The sequence below is a fragment of the Microcaecilia unicolor genome, chromosome 2 (genome assembly GCF_901765095.1).
Source record: "Microcaecilia unicolor chromosome 2, aMicUni1.1, whole genome shotgun sequence".
In the NCBI taxonomy this organism is placed as follows: domain Eukaryota; kingdom Metazoa; phylum Chordata; class Amphibia; order Gymnophiona; family Siphonopidae; genus Microcaecilia; species Microcaecilia unicolor.
The window spans coordinates 84,255,824-84,268,898 of record NC_044032.1 but is presented as its reverse complement, the minus strand read 5'-3'; the positions used below and the strand labels follow the sequence as shown (position 1 = coordinate 84,268,898).

At 42.3% G+C, this 13,075-nt stretch overlaps 1 protein-coding gene across 4 annotated transcripts in view; it reads right to left on the bottom strand.

Moving 5' to 3' along the window:
* Positions 1-13,075, bottom strand: part of NNT (nicotinamide nucleotide transhydrogenase) — a 244,119-nt gene that overhangs the window by 98,207 nt on the left and 132,837 nt on the right. For all 4 annotated transcript variants that reach the window (XM_030193107.1, XM_030193106.1, XM_030193109.1 and 1 more), the window contains 2 exons: positions 7,713-7,858; positions 1,175-1,370 (listed from right to left, as the gene is read on the bottom strand). In XM_030193107.1, coding sequence (XP_030048967.1) covers positions 1,175-1,370; positions 7,713-7,858 — 342 coding nt within the window. The remainder of the gene's footprint in view (positions 1-1,174; positions 1,371-7,712; positions 7,859-13,075) is intronic.

Here is a 13,075-nt window from a genome sequence, read left to right as displayed (position 1 = left end):
AACCACACCTGTAAAAGAAAAGAAACTTAAAAGAGCCAAAAACGCTAAGAAAATTAAAAAATGAGGGGGGGGGGGGGGGGTCGAGAAAAAAAAAGGTAAAAAAGAAACAAGGCAAAACCCTTCCGGAAAGGCACAACTATGAAAAAAATCACAGAGTGAAGAAAGAACACGAACGAGGCGTCCTCTCAGCTCTGCAGAATTAGAAAGGCTGGAGTACCCGTGCTCATGTGTCGGGCAGAAAGGCAGCTGTGCATGAGTTGTGGGACACTACTAGAAACCTCTACAATACTTGCTGGTCAGCGCAGAAGCGTAGCAAGGTTTTGCCACCAGGGGGAACAGACCTATTGCAAAACAGGCTTCAGTGCAAGGCTGAAGGGCCAATCCACATAGGCGCCATTTCATTCAAAATCCATTTGGGGGAGCGACTGCTCCCCTTGCACCCCACCTGGCTATGCCTCTGGGTCAGCGTCTGCACCAAGTTCCATCAGATGACGTCACCCAGATGTGAAAATAAGAAAGCCTACTTGTCCCCAGAGAATTTTATTTTTTAAAAATAAGATTTTTATCATTTAAATTTATTTATATATTGTGTGCGCCATGGGAAAACATGTCTTAAAAGAAAGCACTTATTTATCTAAGCCGTAAGCCTAGCCCAACAAGTGCTTTTATATAAAGATATTCATATGGGGGTTTTTTTTCCAGTAATGTTTGCTAAGGTATACTCATTTCATTCACGTAAGAAAAAACATCAAACGTGTAGCAGAAAGTTTTTATTTCTGGAGCTACACCTCTTCAAATTTCTAAAACCTGGAGGCAATTGGTAATCACAATATTCTAAAAAGCATCTGGTAATTGTATGGCTAAGTTTACGTGTCCAAGGAAAACCATCTTTCACACCAAAGGATATCCCTTCAAATAACCAGAAAGAGAAAATCTCTGTTTTACTTTTAACCCAATAATGATTACACACATTACCAAGTATAATTACTTACACACAATGCAAGAACAAAGCACATTATGAGGCTCATTTTCAAAGCACATAGACTTAAAAGTTACAGAGGTTACTATGTAACTTTATAAGTCTAAGTGCTTTGAAAACACGCCTCTATGTAACTTGGTAGGTCTATGTGCTTCGAAAATAAGCACCGTAATATTTAAGTGGCTTAGTACTTACCCAGAGTGCCACCTAGAGCCATTGCACCAGACATCTGGGCCAGTAACTCAGGAGATGGCTTAAGAGCACCAAGAGTAGCTGCCACACCTCCAGCAACACCAATCATACCCAAGGCATTGCCTAGACGAGCAGTTCCTTGCGTGGACAGACCAGCCAGGGCGCCAACGCAGCAAAGTCCTGAACCTAGGTATACCATCTAGAAACAAAGACACGACCATGTAAGATCCTCTCTTCAGCTCGGGGCAATAAGCATACTATCAAATGGGAGAAAATACAAAGAGGTCCAGTCACGTTTCAATTTTCTGAATTAAACTGATTTTTCCTCATGAACAAACACTGTAAAGGGGATATTCAGGGTAAACACTTTTTACAGTTTCAAAAATAAGATATCTGCTGCAATATCAAACACTCTATTAATGCCCTCTACTTTCAAACTAGTCTAAAAGGGGCTACATACTCTTTTTCACTCCCAGAGGCCTTCACCCCAAATATATGGTGGAGACATGGTGGAGGTGTATGGAATGGTGAGTGGAGTGGGGCGGGTGGATGTGGGGCGTCTGTTCACACTTTCCAGGGGTGCTGGGACTGGGGAGCATGCGATGAGGCTGCAGTGTGGTAAATTTGGAGCAAATCGGAGAAAATTTTTCTTCACCCAACGTGTAATTAAACTCTGGAATTCGTTGCCGGAGAAAGTGGTGAAGGCAGTTAGCTTAGCAGAGTTTAAAAAGGGGTTGGACGGTTTCCTAAAGGACAAGTCCATAAACCGCTACTAAACGGACTTGGAAAACTCCAAAATTCCAGGAATAACATGTATAGAATGTTTGTACGTTTGGGAAGCTTGCCAGGTGCCCTTGGCCTGGATTGGCCGCTGTCGTGGACAGGATGCTGGGCTCGATGGACCCTTGGTCTTTTCCCAGTATGACATTACTTATGTACTTATGTACTTATATTTACTCCTCCTCAAAGTATAAATAATTCCAAGCTGCCTCCCATTTTGAGACATAATCCTATTACTTTTTCTCATATTATTCTGTTGCCACTTCTTCCCTTCTGTGACCACTGCATGGAAAAAATCTGCTCTTTGAAACATGGGGCACTCAGTATGCACAGAGCTCTGCACAGTTCAAACATCAGCTGTTGGAATTATGTGATCCTGTGCAATTCAAACAGTTGATGTTTTTATTACATGGTACCCTGTACATACTGAATGTTCCATGGTTCAAACAGCATATGCTTTTAACCGTCTGGTAAATGTCAGCAGTGTCAGTATGGAAAAAGAGCAGAAAAAGAGAGGAAGAGAAGGAAGTGGCATGTGTCTCACCCTGGAAACCCAGGCTGCCTCCACCTCAGCTATGCTCCCCATGCTCAGATACAGAACTGCCTTAATGCCTTTCCAGAGCTATGGAGAAACCTTATGAGAAGGTGCATGCACCCCTAGTCCGTATCTTCCCCATTTCTGCCTATATAGTGTTGGGTTGGTCTCGGGCCACCCAACCTAAGACAGTCATGTCCCTAGCCTATGTACTTTCCTGTAAGAAGTCAATATGAGTTTGGCTCTAAGGATCTTACTGGAACAGCCTGAGAGGGGGAAGTTACCAGACACCTCTTTCATCACACAGGTCTCTGGATTTAATCCAGGTTTGCTCCCAGCTATGAGGAGGGGGGGAGGGGGAATGGATTTTTTTTTTTTTTTTAGCTTTGCTGTTCCTTCAGTGCTTAGTGACTCTTCTTTAGCATATTCTTAGTTTGGGACACTCAGCAGATATTCCAATACATCAGCCGCAGAAGGGAGGAAATAGCTGGAAAATAAAGTAATTAGAGGCAGCCCTCTGGGAAAAGAGCAACAAGATACTGAAAGGGGTGGAGTGGGGGGGAAGACAGAGAGAGAGAGCACAACTTGGGGATGCTGAGGAGAGTAAGGTTTCAGAATGGTTCACGAGAAGGAAGGGCAGGGGGAGAATGGAACTAAAGACTTGAAGACTAGGAATTGGGGACAACAAGTACTCCGTGAATAGATACAGGAGGAGAGGGACAGAGAAGAGACTAGTGGAAAAAGTGGAGATGCGGAAATTAAGTAGGGATTTGAGTGAAGAGAAAGTGACATCAGCCGATTTTTAAAAAGGGATCCGGGGTGTTCCTGGAAATTACAGACTGGTCAGCCTGACATCAGTGCCGGGCAAATTAGTGGAAACCTTTATAAAGAATAAAATTATAAAACACAAAAATGGGAGCCAGCATAGATTCAGCCAAGGGAAGTCTTCCCTCACCAATTGATTCATTTCTTTGTAGGCGTGAATAAACATGTCAACATAGGTGAGCCAGTTTAGATTTTCAGAAATCTTTTGACAAAGTTCTTCATGAGAGACTCCTGAGGAAATTAAAGAGTCATGGGATAGGAAGCAATGTTCTGTTGTGGCTTAGGAATTAGTTATTGGACAGAAAACAGAGGGTAGGGTTAAATGGCCATTTTTCTCAATGGAGAAGGGTGAATAGTGGAGTCCACCGCTAATGGCCTCTAGCACCCGCATTTACTTTTGAGCGTCGGGGCCTAAGTGCTCAAGGGTAGCCAAATAGGCCATCTTTGAGAACTGGGCCTTCAAAGGAATTCACACATCCTTGATAATCAGAAGACATCAGATCATCATATCAAACAAACCAAATTATGATACAGAAAGGTGCTGGAAGAGATAATTCAGGGATATAAACACAAAAAGGGACAAACATTCACAAGAAGGACGTACACACCTTCAGATAGCCACAACTCTGGACACATTCATACACATAGGATATTCAGGCGCATACTCACATTAATACCTAAAGACACTCATGCTCGGATAGCCATTCCACACCCCACTCCTTTAGCCACCAACAGAAGAACAGACATGTATTCACTTACACACACAGAAGCAGCTCTGTAATAAATTTCTGTTCTAAATGCTGTACAGTGGTAATAAGCCTATCTTATATAATAAAATGCACCTCCAACATTCTGAAGCCGAGAAAGTGAAGCCTTCAAGCCTTGAAGCATTCCTGCAGCATTCCGGAACTACGTGTCGTCAATTGAGGAGATGGAGCCTTACAGAGCGCACGAATGCTTCAAGGCGTCACTTTCTCACACACACACTCTCACATACAGACTCACACACTCTGTCTCTCTGACACAAACATACACACACACACTCTGTCTCTCTCTCACTCATTCTCTCTCAAACATACACACTTCAAGGAAGGGGGGCATGGAACACGCTGGGGAGGGGAGGAGAGGAGGGGAGGGAGAGGAGAGGAGAGGGAGAGAGGGGGGCCTGCACCTCGGACAGAAGGGGGGCCTGGAACTCGGAGGGGAGGAGAGGGAGGGAGGGAAGGAGGGGGTCATGGAACTCGGAGCCCCACACAAATACACACACACACTCACTCTCTGTCTCTCACATACACTCTCTCTCTCTCACACACACATACACTCTCTCTCGCACACAAACACACACACACTGTCCGTCTCTCTCTCACTCATTCTCTCTCTCACTCACACACACACTCCATCTCTCACACACACTTTCTCTCTCACACACACACACTCTCTCTCTCTCTCTCTCTCTCAAACATACACACTCCGAGGAAAACCTTGCTAGTGCCCGTTTCATTTGTGTCAGAAATGGGCCTGTTTTACTAGTTTCTATATAAAATACCCTTTTCCAAGTCACACTGTTTGTTGTCTTAGGGCCAGATGCACTAAACTTATCGAGCCATTACCGAGCAAGTAGTAAACCGTGGCATGCACTAAAGGCTTCTCTGAGACATTTTCCGATCACGGTAGCAGCTAACGAAAATGGAATGCAGATGATCCAAAGGCTATTATAATGAGATGCACTACGGTTTTCCGATCCCCTTACCATGAAAAACCTAATGGGAGGTCTACACCTCTCGTTGGAGCAAATCAGAAGAAGTAAAATGTAGTCAGGGACGTCCTTTTTGGACGTCCTTCACCTGAAAAAAAAAAACCCCCACTCCAAAGACGTTCTTTTTGGACGTCCTTCACTTAATAAAAACCTGTGCCACCCGAAAGGAAGACGCCGCGCCGCTCACCCCCTCCACGGCCTGCTGCAGGAAGGCTCCGATGCAGCTCGATCCTAGCAGGAGAGTGCAGTTGAGAACGTCCATCCAAAAAGACCTTGGGCAAGTCACTTCACTGTCAACTGCCCCAGGTACAACTTAGATTTTAAGTCCTCTTGGGAAGGGACCTACTAATTGTACCTCAATATGTAAGTTGTGTTCAGCTCAGATTTAGAAAAGAGGAATAATCAAAATCCAAAATGTTTACAATTTATTTTTACATTAGTTATTTTACCTTCCCTTTTACCTGCATTAGAGGGAGCCAGTATTAAGGCAAGATTACAAAAATGTATGTATTCTTAAATTTTAAGAGGCAGATGCACTAAAGCTTAATGAGCCTTTAATGACCCAACGAGGAAAATTTGATCCGTTGCATGCATCAAAGGGCTTTTACCGAGGAAGCTAGCAGCTAACGAAAACGGAATGGAGATGATCAATTAGTGTGAAAACCCCATTGAAACGAGATGCACTAACCTTTTCCGATTGCCTTTACGCAGGAAAAAGGCAGGAAATATAACGAGATGTCTGGACCTCTCGTTAGGACAGCTCTGTGCCAGGAAAAATCGTAAAGTGAAAAAACAAACAAACTGTGAGCCAATCCCAGCGCATTAGCAGAGCTAATAGCGCTGTGATTGGTCAAAAGGAAACTGAAAGGCACAATCCATAAACAGAAGCCTCTACTAGCCCCAAGGAGTTCAAAAATAGTCTGATGTGCCGTGGATTGATTCCTACAGCAGTAACTGGGGATTTTTTTTTTTAACTCCCTAGTTGACAGGACATGTAAAGTCTCATGACCATCGGGCAAGGAAGGTCAAAGCAACAGAAGCCTCATTCAGCAGCAGTGAGCCATGAAACAAAGCTATTACTTGGCTGCAAGTTACAGATTGAATAAATAAAACACACTGAACCACCTGAGAATGCTTTCAACCCTGTTTTCGCACAGCCCCGGCCCCCCTCCCTTCCTCACTACTCTGTCTCCCCTCAGCTCCGCCTCCCGACATCCTCCGCCCTGTGCCCCGCCCCCTCTTGGGGTCGTCGCCGCCATTCTCCTCCTCCATCGGGCCCCCCTCCCTCTTACCGGGCCCGTGCAGCGCCTCTCTCCTCTGTCCGAAGGCGCTGCACGGGCAAAGCTGAGGGGAGACAGAGTAGTGAGGAAGGGAGGGGGGCCGGGGCTGCTAAAGGTATGTTTGTTTTTTAATTTAGAATGCAGGGGGAAGTAGGGGAGGGGGGAACGGCGACCTCGGGCCGGGGGGGGGGGCAAGGACGGCCATACAGGACGCTCCTGACGAGCGCCTTTGCCCCCTCCCGACCCTTTTTTAAATTTTGTTTTGATTTGGGAGCCATGTGTTTGTGTTTTGACTGTTTGTGGCATGCGCAGAGCAGCTAACATAACGCTTGGCTGCTCTGCGCATGATTTGGGGGCCGATTAACGATGTGTATTGTGATTCTTTGATACATTGTACGTTTCAATACCGATCTCAGCATGTGTGACTTTTTTTTTTTGGTGCATTCTTCGTTTTTTTAAAATCGTTAGGGACTTTAACGATTTAGATTTTTTTACGTTTGGTTGCTGCATCTGCCTCTAAGTCTTTTAAAATGTAAGAATACATACATTCTTCTGTTTTAATTGAAAAATGTAGTTAAAATAAAAGGAGGTGCAAGTAGGAATAGGTGCTCTCCCCCTTCCCCCCCCCCCCCAAACTTCCACTCTGAACAGGTCCATGGGTAAAAATTACCTACACCCTTTGCAGTTATATAAACAGAATGAAAAATGCCCCATCAGCAATAAAATTAAATTACTTACCTATGGGAAGCGAGGTACAAGTCCATCCCATTATGAGGACTGCTACCCTATTTGTCCTCGGACAAATATTGTGTAACTTGTTCAAACATTATTTTGATTTGTTTTGCTGATCATAATGTGTTTAGGACAACCAGCTCACAAGATTTTTGTGGTTGTGTGGACTGCTACACAGTTTGATAGTTGGGCATAAAGGGGACCCAGGGAGTTGGTCTTGTAGGATTCATTTTATTCCTATTGCCCCGATGCACATAACATGTGCTAATCATTAGTAAAAGACCCCCTATGTTTCACAAGATAATGTTTAAATCACAGTACTTTCAAATTATCTTCCACCTCCCCCTCCCAGACAACCCTGAGTCTCCGCTTTCAAGCTAGCATGAGCATAGGAACCAGTTCTAAAACAATAGCTTAATTATCAACATTATCTTAAGTATCTCTTCCCAACCACACAATACACCTCAGGGATACATCTCAGCTTTAGAAAGAAGAAAGCGTAAACATAGCCATTCACATGCAAGCTATGGTCTCCCATTAAAAACCTGACTTCACCTGAACTCTAATACAGAAGAGGCTTACTTCTGAGAAAAAAAATGCACAGTAATCCAAAAGAAGCACTGCCCTTTTTACCTGTTCAATGTTATATCCACTGTGGAGAGCAGCTTCATAACCACCAACAAGGACACCAGCAGGGAGTAGATACATATAATTATACTCTGGGGGATCAGTTGGCCGCTTGAACATGTCCAGCATTCTCTGGGTAACCAGAAAACCACCTAACCAAAAAGATAAGTTAAAATGATCATCAACATCCTACTTTTTTACAGATATGTGACACCAAAAGGAGTTACTACATACATATAATAGTAGAGCTTAACGGGGCCCCTCTGGTCATGTCTAGTGAGGAGGCTCTTTGGGAGGGGGCGAGGAAGGGAGGTGTTGCCATTCAAAATGTAGATTAGGCTCAACAAATGCAAGGCAGCACATGTTGATGCACAATTTCATTTACTGGCTTCGACAGAAAAATGAAAGCTGAACTGGTTTTCTTCATTGTACACAGGCAAGTCAGAGCTCTGGAACAACATGAATGGACACTGCAGTTTCTGGCTCTGTGTAGTAAGCAAAGCTGTAATGGCCGGAGAACGAACAGCATTCCAGCTGTTAGCACCGACAAATGACTCAACATGTGGAACATCATAGGACCAATGAAGAAGCTAAACAGTCCACAATGACTACCACCAACTTTAAAATCATTTAAACCAATACATAGCAAACTGTAGGGGAATGTTGAGTGAGCTAAAGGAGACACAACGTAATGGCCAGATCTAAACACATACTTAAATCTTACAGACATCACCAAGTGCTGTATTTTAATATTTTGCAAGGATAACATGCTAAAAATGCCCTCATTTTTCCATAACATTGTTTGCAAAACCCCACAGAACCTTTGTTTGGTACATTACATGCAGCATTCCAGTTAGCTTAATGACAGTTTATAATTTATTTATACTCCACGTTATCCCAAACAGGTTCAATGTGGCTTACATCAAACTTTAAAGCAAAGTAGAATAAGGATTAAATAAAAGTAAAAGACAATAAGAGGTATAACATCATAGCAACAGAATGACTCATTTGAAAATAAACTAGCTAAGAAAATTACAATGGTCAACAGTGGCAAGGAATTCACTAAATAGTTATAGCCAGTGGCTCAGCCACGGGGGAGGGGGAGGGGGAGTTGTGCCTTGGGCTCCCCACTTTGGGCTCAGGCCCCCTCCAGAACTACAGTACCTCTTTAATCAGCTGGCGGGGATGCCTAAACCCCATCAGCCAAAGAAATACAGTTCCCGAGTTATTACCCTCCTTCTTGCATTCTTCTTTAATGCAGTAGTCAGCGGCGTGCCTCCAGCCGCCAATGCCGGGATTTCTTGCACAAACTGAGAATGCTTGGGGAGTCCTGGAGTCAGTGGCTGAAGGCACGCCATAGACATCTGCATTAAAGAAGTATGCAAGGAGGAGGGGAGCGGCTTGGGAGCTGTATTTCTTTGGCTGGTGGGGCCTCAGCATCCCTACCAGCAAAAGCTATGTTTACCATACAGGAGGAGGAGGGAGGAATGAGTTGACCTCCCAGTCTACCCCTGGGTGCCCCGAAAATTGGAGAGCTGGCTTCACCCCTTGTTATAGCTAATGAAGAAAATAATGAAATCATATATGCAACCCACTCACATCTACATCTTCTATCCAGCAAGAGAACACATATTTATTTATTTATTTATTTGTTAGATTTACCGCCTTTTTGAAGGAATTCACTCAAAGCAGTGTACTGGTAGCGCTGTAGAAATGATAAGTAGTAGTACAGCCAAGAATAAGTCAAACATTAGCAACAGACAATTACAGCAGTAAAAATATTTAAACAATACAAAGTAATTTGTCAGCAGGCCAACTTCTTTTTTTTCATCGATTCACCTAGAATCTGCACTCTCTCTAATATCTGCTTGCTATGGCTTGATTGCATCCATTGCTTCTCCCTCTAAATGAGGTTTTGACTCCCTGTATCACACTGAAGCATGTAATGCAAAAATACAAATGGCCTTCTGAGGAATCGTTCCATGACTGAACCCTCCCCCCCCCCCCCCCCAAGCTAGTAGGACTATTATGTTTAGTTTTGGAGGCTGTATCTTGCTAAAGATCATTCATTTATCATTTATTCATTTTATATACCGTTTCTTATTGCAAAACAGAACGGTTTACATTAAAAGAAATACTTCTCATACAAACAAATAAGAACTGCAATCACTGATAGAAAAGCACAGCAACCCCCCCCCCCCCCCCCAAAAAAGAAAAAAACAAAGAAATACATTTCTAGTAGAATCTACTACTCCAAAAAAAAAAAAAAAAAAAAACCAACACAATTACCTATAATAAATATAATTCACCAAAACTTCTACACCTTCCCTGCTATCATAAATTCTGTTCAACACAGTTTGTAAAAAGAAAAGTTTTCAGAAGTTTTCGAAAGTGAATGTAGGAATCCTCTAATCTAATCTCTTTTGGAAGTCTGGAAGTGGTGCAAAGAAAAGCTACAAAAATGGTATGGGATTTGCGTTGCAAACCATACGAAGAGAGGCTTGCTGACCTGAACATGTATACCTTGGAGGAAAGGAGAAACAGGGGTGACATAATACAAATGTTCAAATATTTGAAAGGTATTAATCCGTAAACAAACCGTTTTCAGAGACAGGAAGGCAGTAGAACTGAATTGAGGTTGAAGGGGGGCAAACTCAGGAGTAATGTCAGGAAGTATTTTTTCACAGAGAGGGTGGTGGATACATGGAATGCCCTCCCCGCGGTAGGTGGTGGAAATGAAAATGGTAATGGAATTCAAACATGCGTGGGATAAACACAAAGGAATCCTGTTTAGAAGGAATGGATGCACGGAATCTTAGCGGAGATTGAGTGGCAACACCGGTAATTTGGAAACAAAACCAGCACTGGGTAGACTTCTACAGTCTGTGCCCTGATCATGAGTGAATAGATATGGATGGGCTGGAGTGTAAATTTTAAGGGGCTTTGACATTAATTTCAAAAATTTTTGTACAAGAACTGTGCTGGGCAGACTTCTACGGTCTGTGCCCTGAAAATGGCAAGGACAAATCAAACTTGGGTATACATAGAAAGTATCGTATACCATGTATAATGAGTTTATCTTGTTGGGCAGATTGGGTGGACCATTAAGGTCTTTATCTGCCATCATTTACTGTTATTATGACCAAGGATAGAGACATCCCCCCCCCCCCCCCCCCCCCAAAAAAAAAAAAAAAAAAAAATCTTACTACTACTATGATTTTCATTAATCAACTGCAATTTCTTCAAACAAAACACTGTCTTTACAACAGATCAAAACTAGCGGCCAGATGCATCGTTCAATTGCTTACTCATAAGTAGAGACATGCCCTTGAACATCCCCTAATGTGGAATGCACATTTGGCATTTATAAAAGCTTTCCATATACCATTTAAATTCTGGGGAAGAACATGGGATTACAGCTATCAATGTTCCCATTCACCAAACATTTAACCAAGATAAAATAAATATTACATAAGCTAGCTAATAAACCAATTCAGTAAAATGTGTCTCCTGAAAATTTTCTTATGCCTCTAATAGTACAGCCAAAGATCACACTTCTGAACTACAATGAACTGTTCTACAACAAATTCCTCATTTGCAGCCTCAGGTGAGGAAAGCATTGGTCTTGCAGTAATGGTGATCTCTGCATGAGGACTGAGAAGCAATCATAACTTAGTCGTTTTCTATCTTTCATGGACATCAAGGTGTCTTTGGTGCTAGCTAGGAAGTTTACAGGGAAAACACATAAGTTATAAAAGCACAGCCTCCCAGGCATTTCTCAAATTCTGGAACAGTTTCCTGGTTTATGCTACTGTCCACTCCCTGCAAAGGGTAAGGCAGAACAGCACTTTTGTCAGTCATAAGGACAACCTTAAGAATGGATGGAAGGAGGGAAAGAAGAATGCAGTAAGAAGTATACAAATAAAGAGATGCTAACATAATAAACTGTTCATAATTTGTGTCCTGTAATCACAGAACAGACTGAAAGCCTCAATCAACTATAATTAAACAGATTTTCAAAATCAAAGCACTTTCCATCTCCTCCTCTTTTCTCCACAAACATTATTATTCTCTCCTCTCTACAATCTCATCTCCTTTCCTCTTAACCTACATAAAGTCTCGCACTGCCCTTCCCCGGTTCATAAACCAAGAAAACTGGGAAATCTGCTCAGACCCTGTTCCTTTTGTTACTATGCAAGTAGAGTTATGTCTGAGAAGAGGAACCTGTATTTCTATTACAAAATTAACTGTCCATTAAGGACAAGATCCATCTGCTCCACCAGTGCAAGAGACTGTAAACTATACAAGGGAACACTTCATGTCCTGGAGTTCTTTCAGAACTGACTGCTATTCACATTCAAAGCACATATTGTGGAAATAACATTTTCATGCTTAAAGGTTAAACTCATATTGCAAGCTTTCCCCTGTAACCTGGACCACAAATTAAGACAAGGAAAAAGACCTTAATATTAAGGTCACCCTTACATTAAGGACAAGCCGGTCATTTCCTGTATACTGTAATTTATATTTTATTTGCAAGTTCTTGGCATGAAGTTAGAATGGGAACTGTCAGTGATTGATCCACATACTGTTCTTGCCAAAAAGTTCATTTTCTCTCTCCTTCCAGTCTTAAAAGCCCATCCATGTTCATCATTGCACAGATATTGTACTACATCCCACCCAATTAACTCGAAAACAAAAAGTCAGGTGTCAGCAAAATCATGAATGTTTCCTGTTCCTACAAAGACCAGGAAGAATAAATATATATATTTAAGGACACATTACAAAATGAAATATTGTTTTATTGGTTCTGGAAATATAACATGCTTTGAAAGTGCACTATTCAATTGCTGTACCAGTACAGTATTCAATTGCTGTTATTGTACTGTTACTAGATTACAAATACATTTTCAGAGTACACCAACACTACTATACAGCTACTAGACATACATAGCACTGTACATATTGTACATAGGTACTTTCTCTGTCCCTAGAGGGCTCACAATCTTTGTACCTGGAGCAATGGAAGGTTCACATGGAGCTGCAGTGGGAATCAAACCCAGGTCGCCAGGATCAAAGCCCACTGCATTAACCATTAGGTTATTCCTCCACTCAGTGGGATATGCACCTGACTTCTACTAATCTCTGATCCAGTACATGGAATCAACACACATAAAAATGGTAGCAAGATTGTTCCTTGCTATGCGACTAACATTTGTTGTTAACAATCAAGATTTTCATACCAAAAGTAAAAGGTGCTGCCAAAGGATCACAGAAGAGTAGTAAAACACATTAAGTGACTACTCCAGATGAAATGCAGGAAATCCAAACATCTGTTAAATAAGGTTTCCAAATCTGTTTGGTTTTCC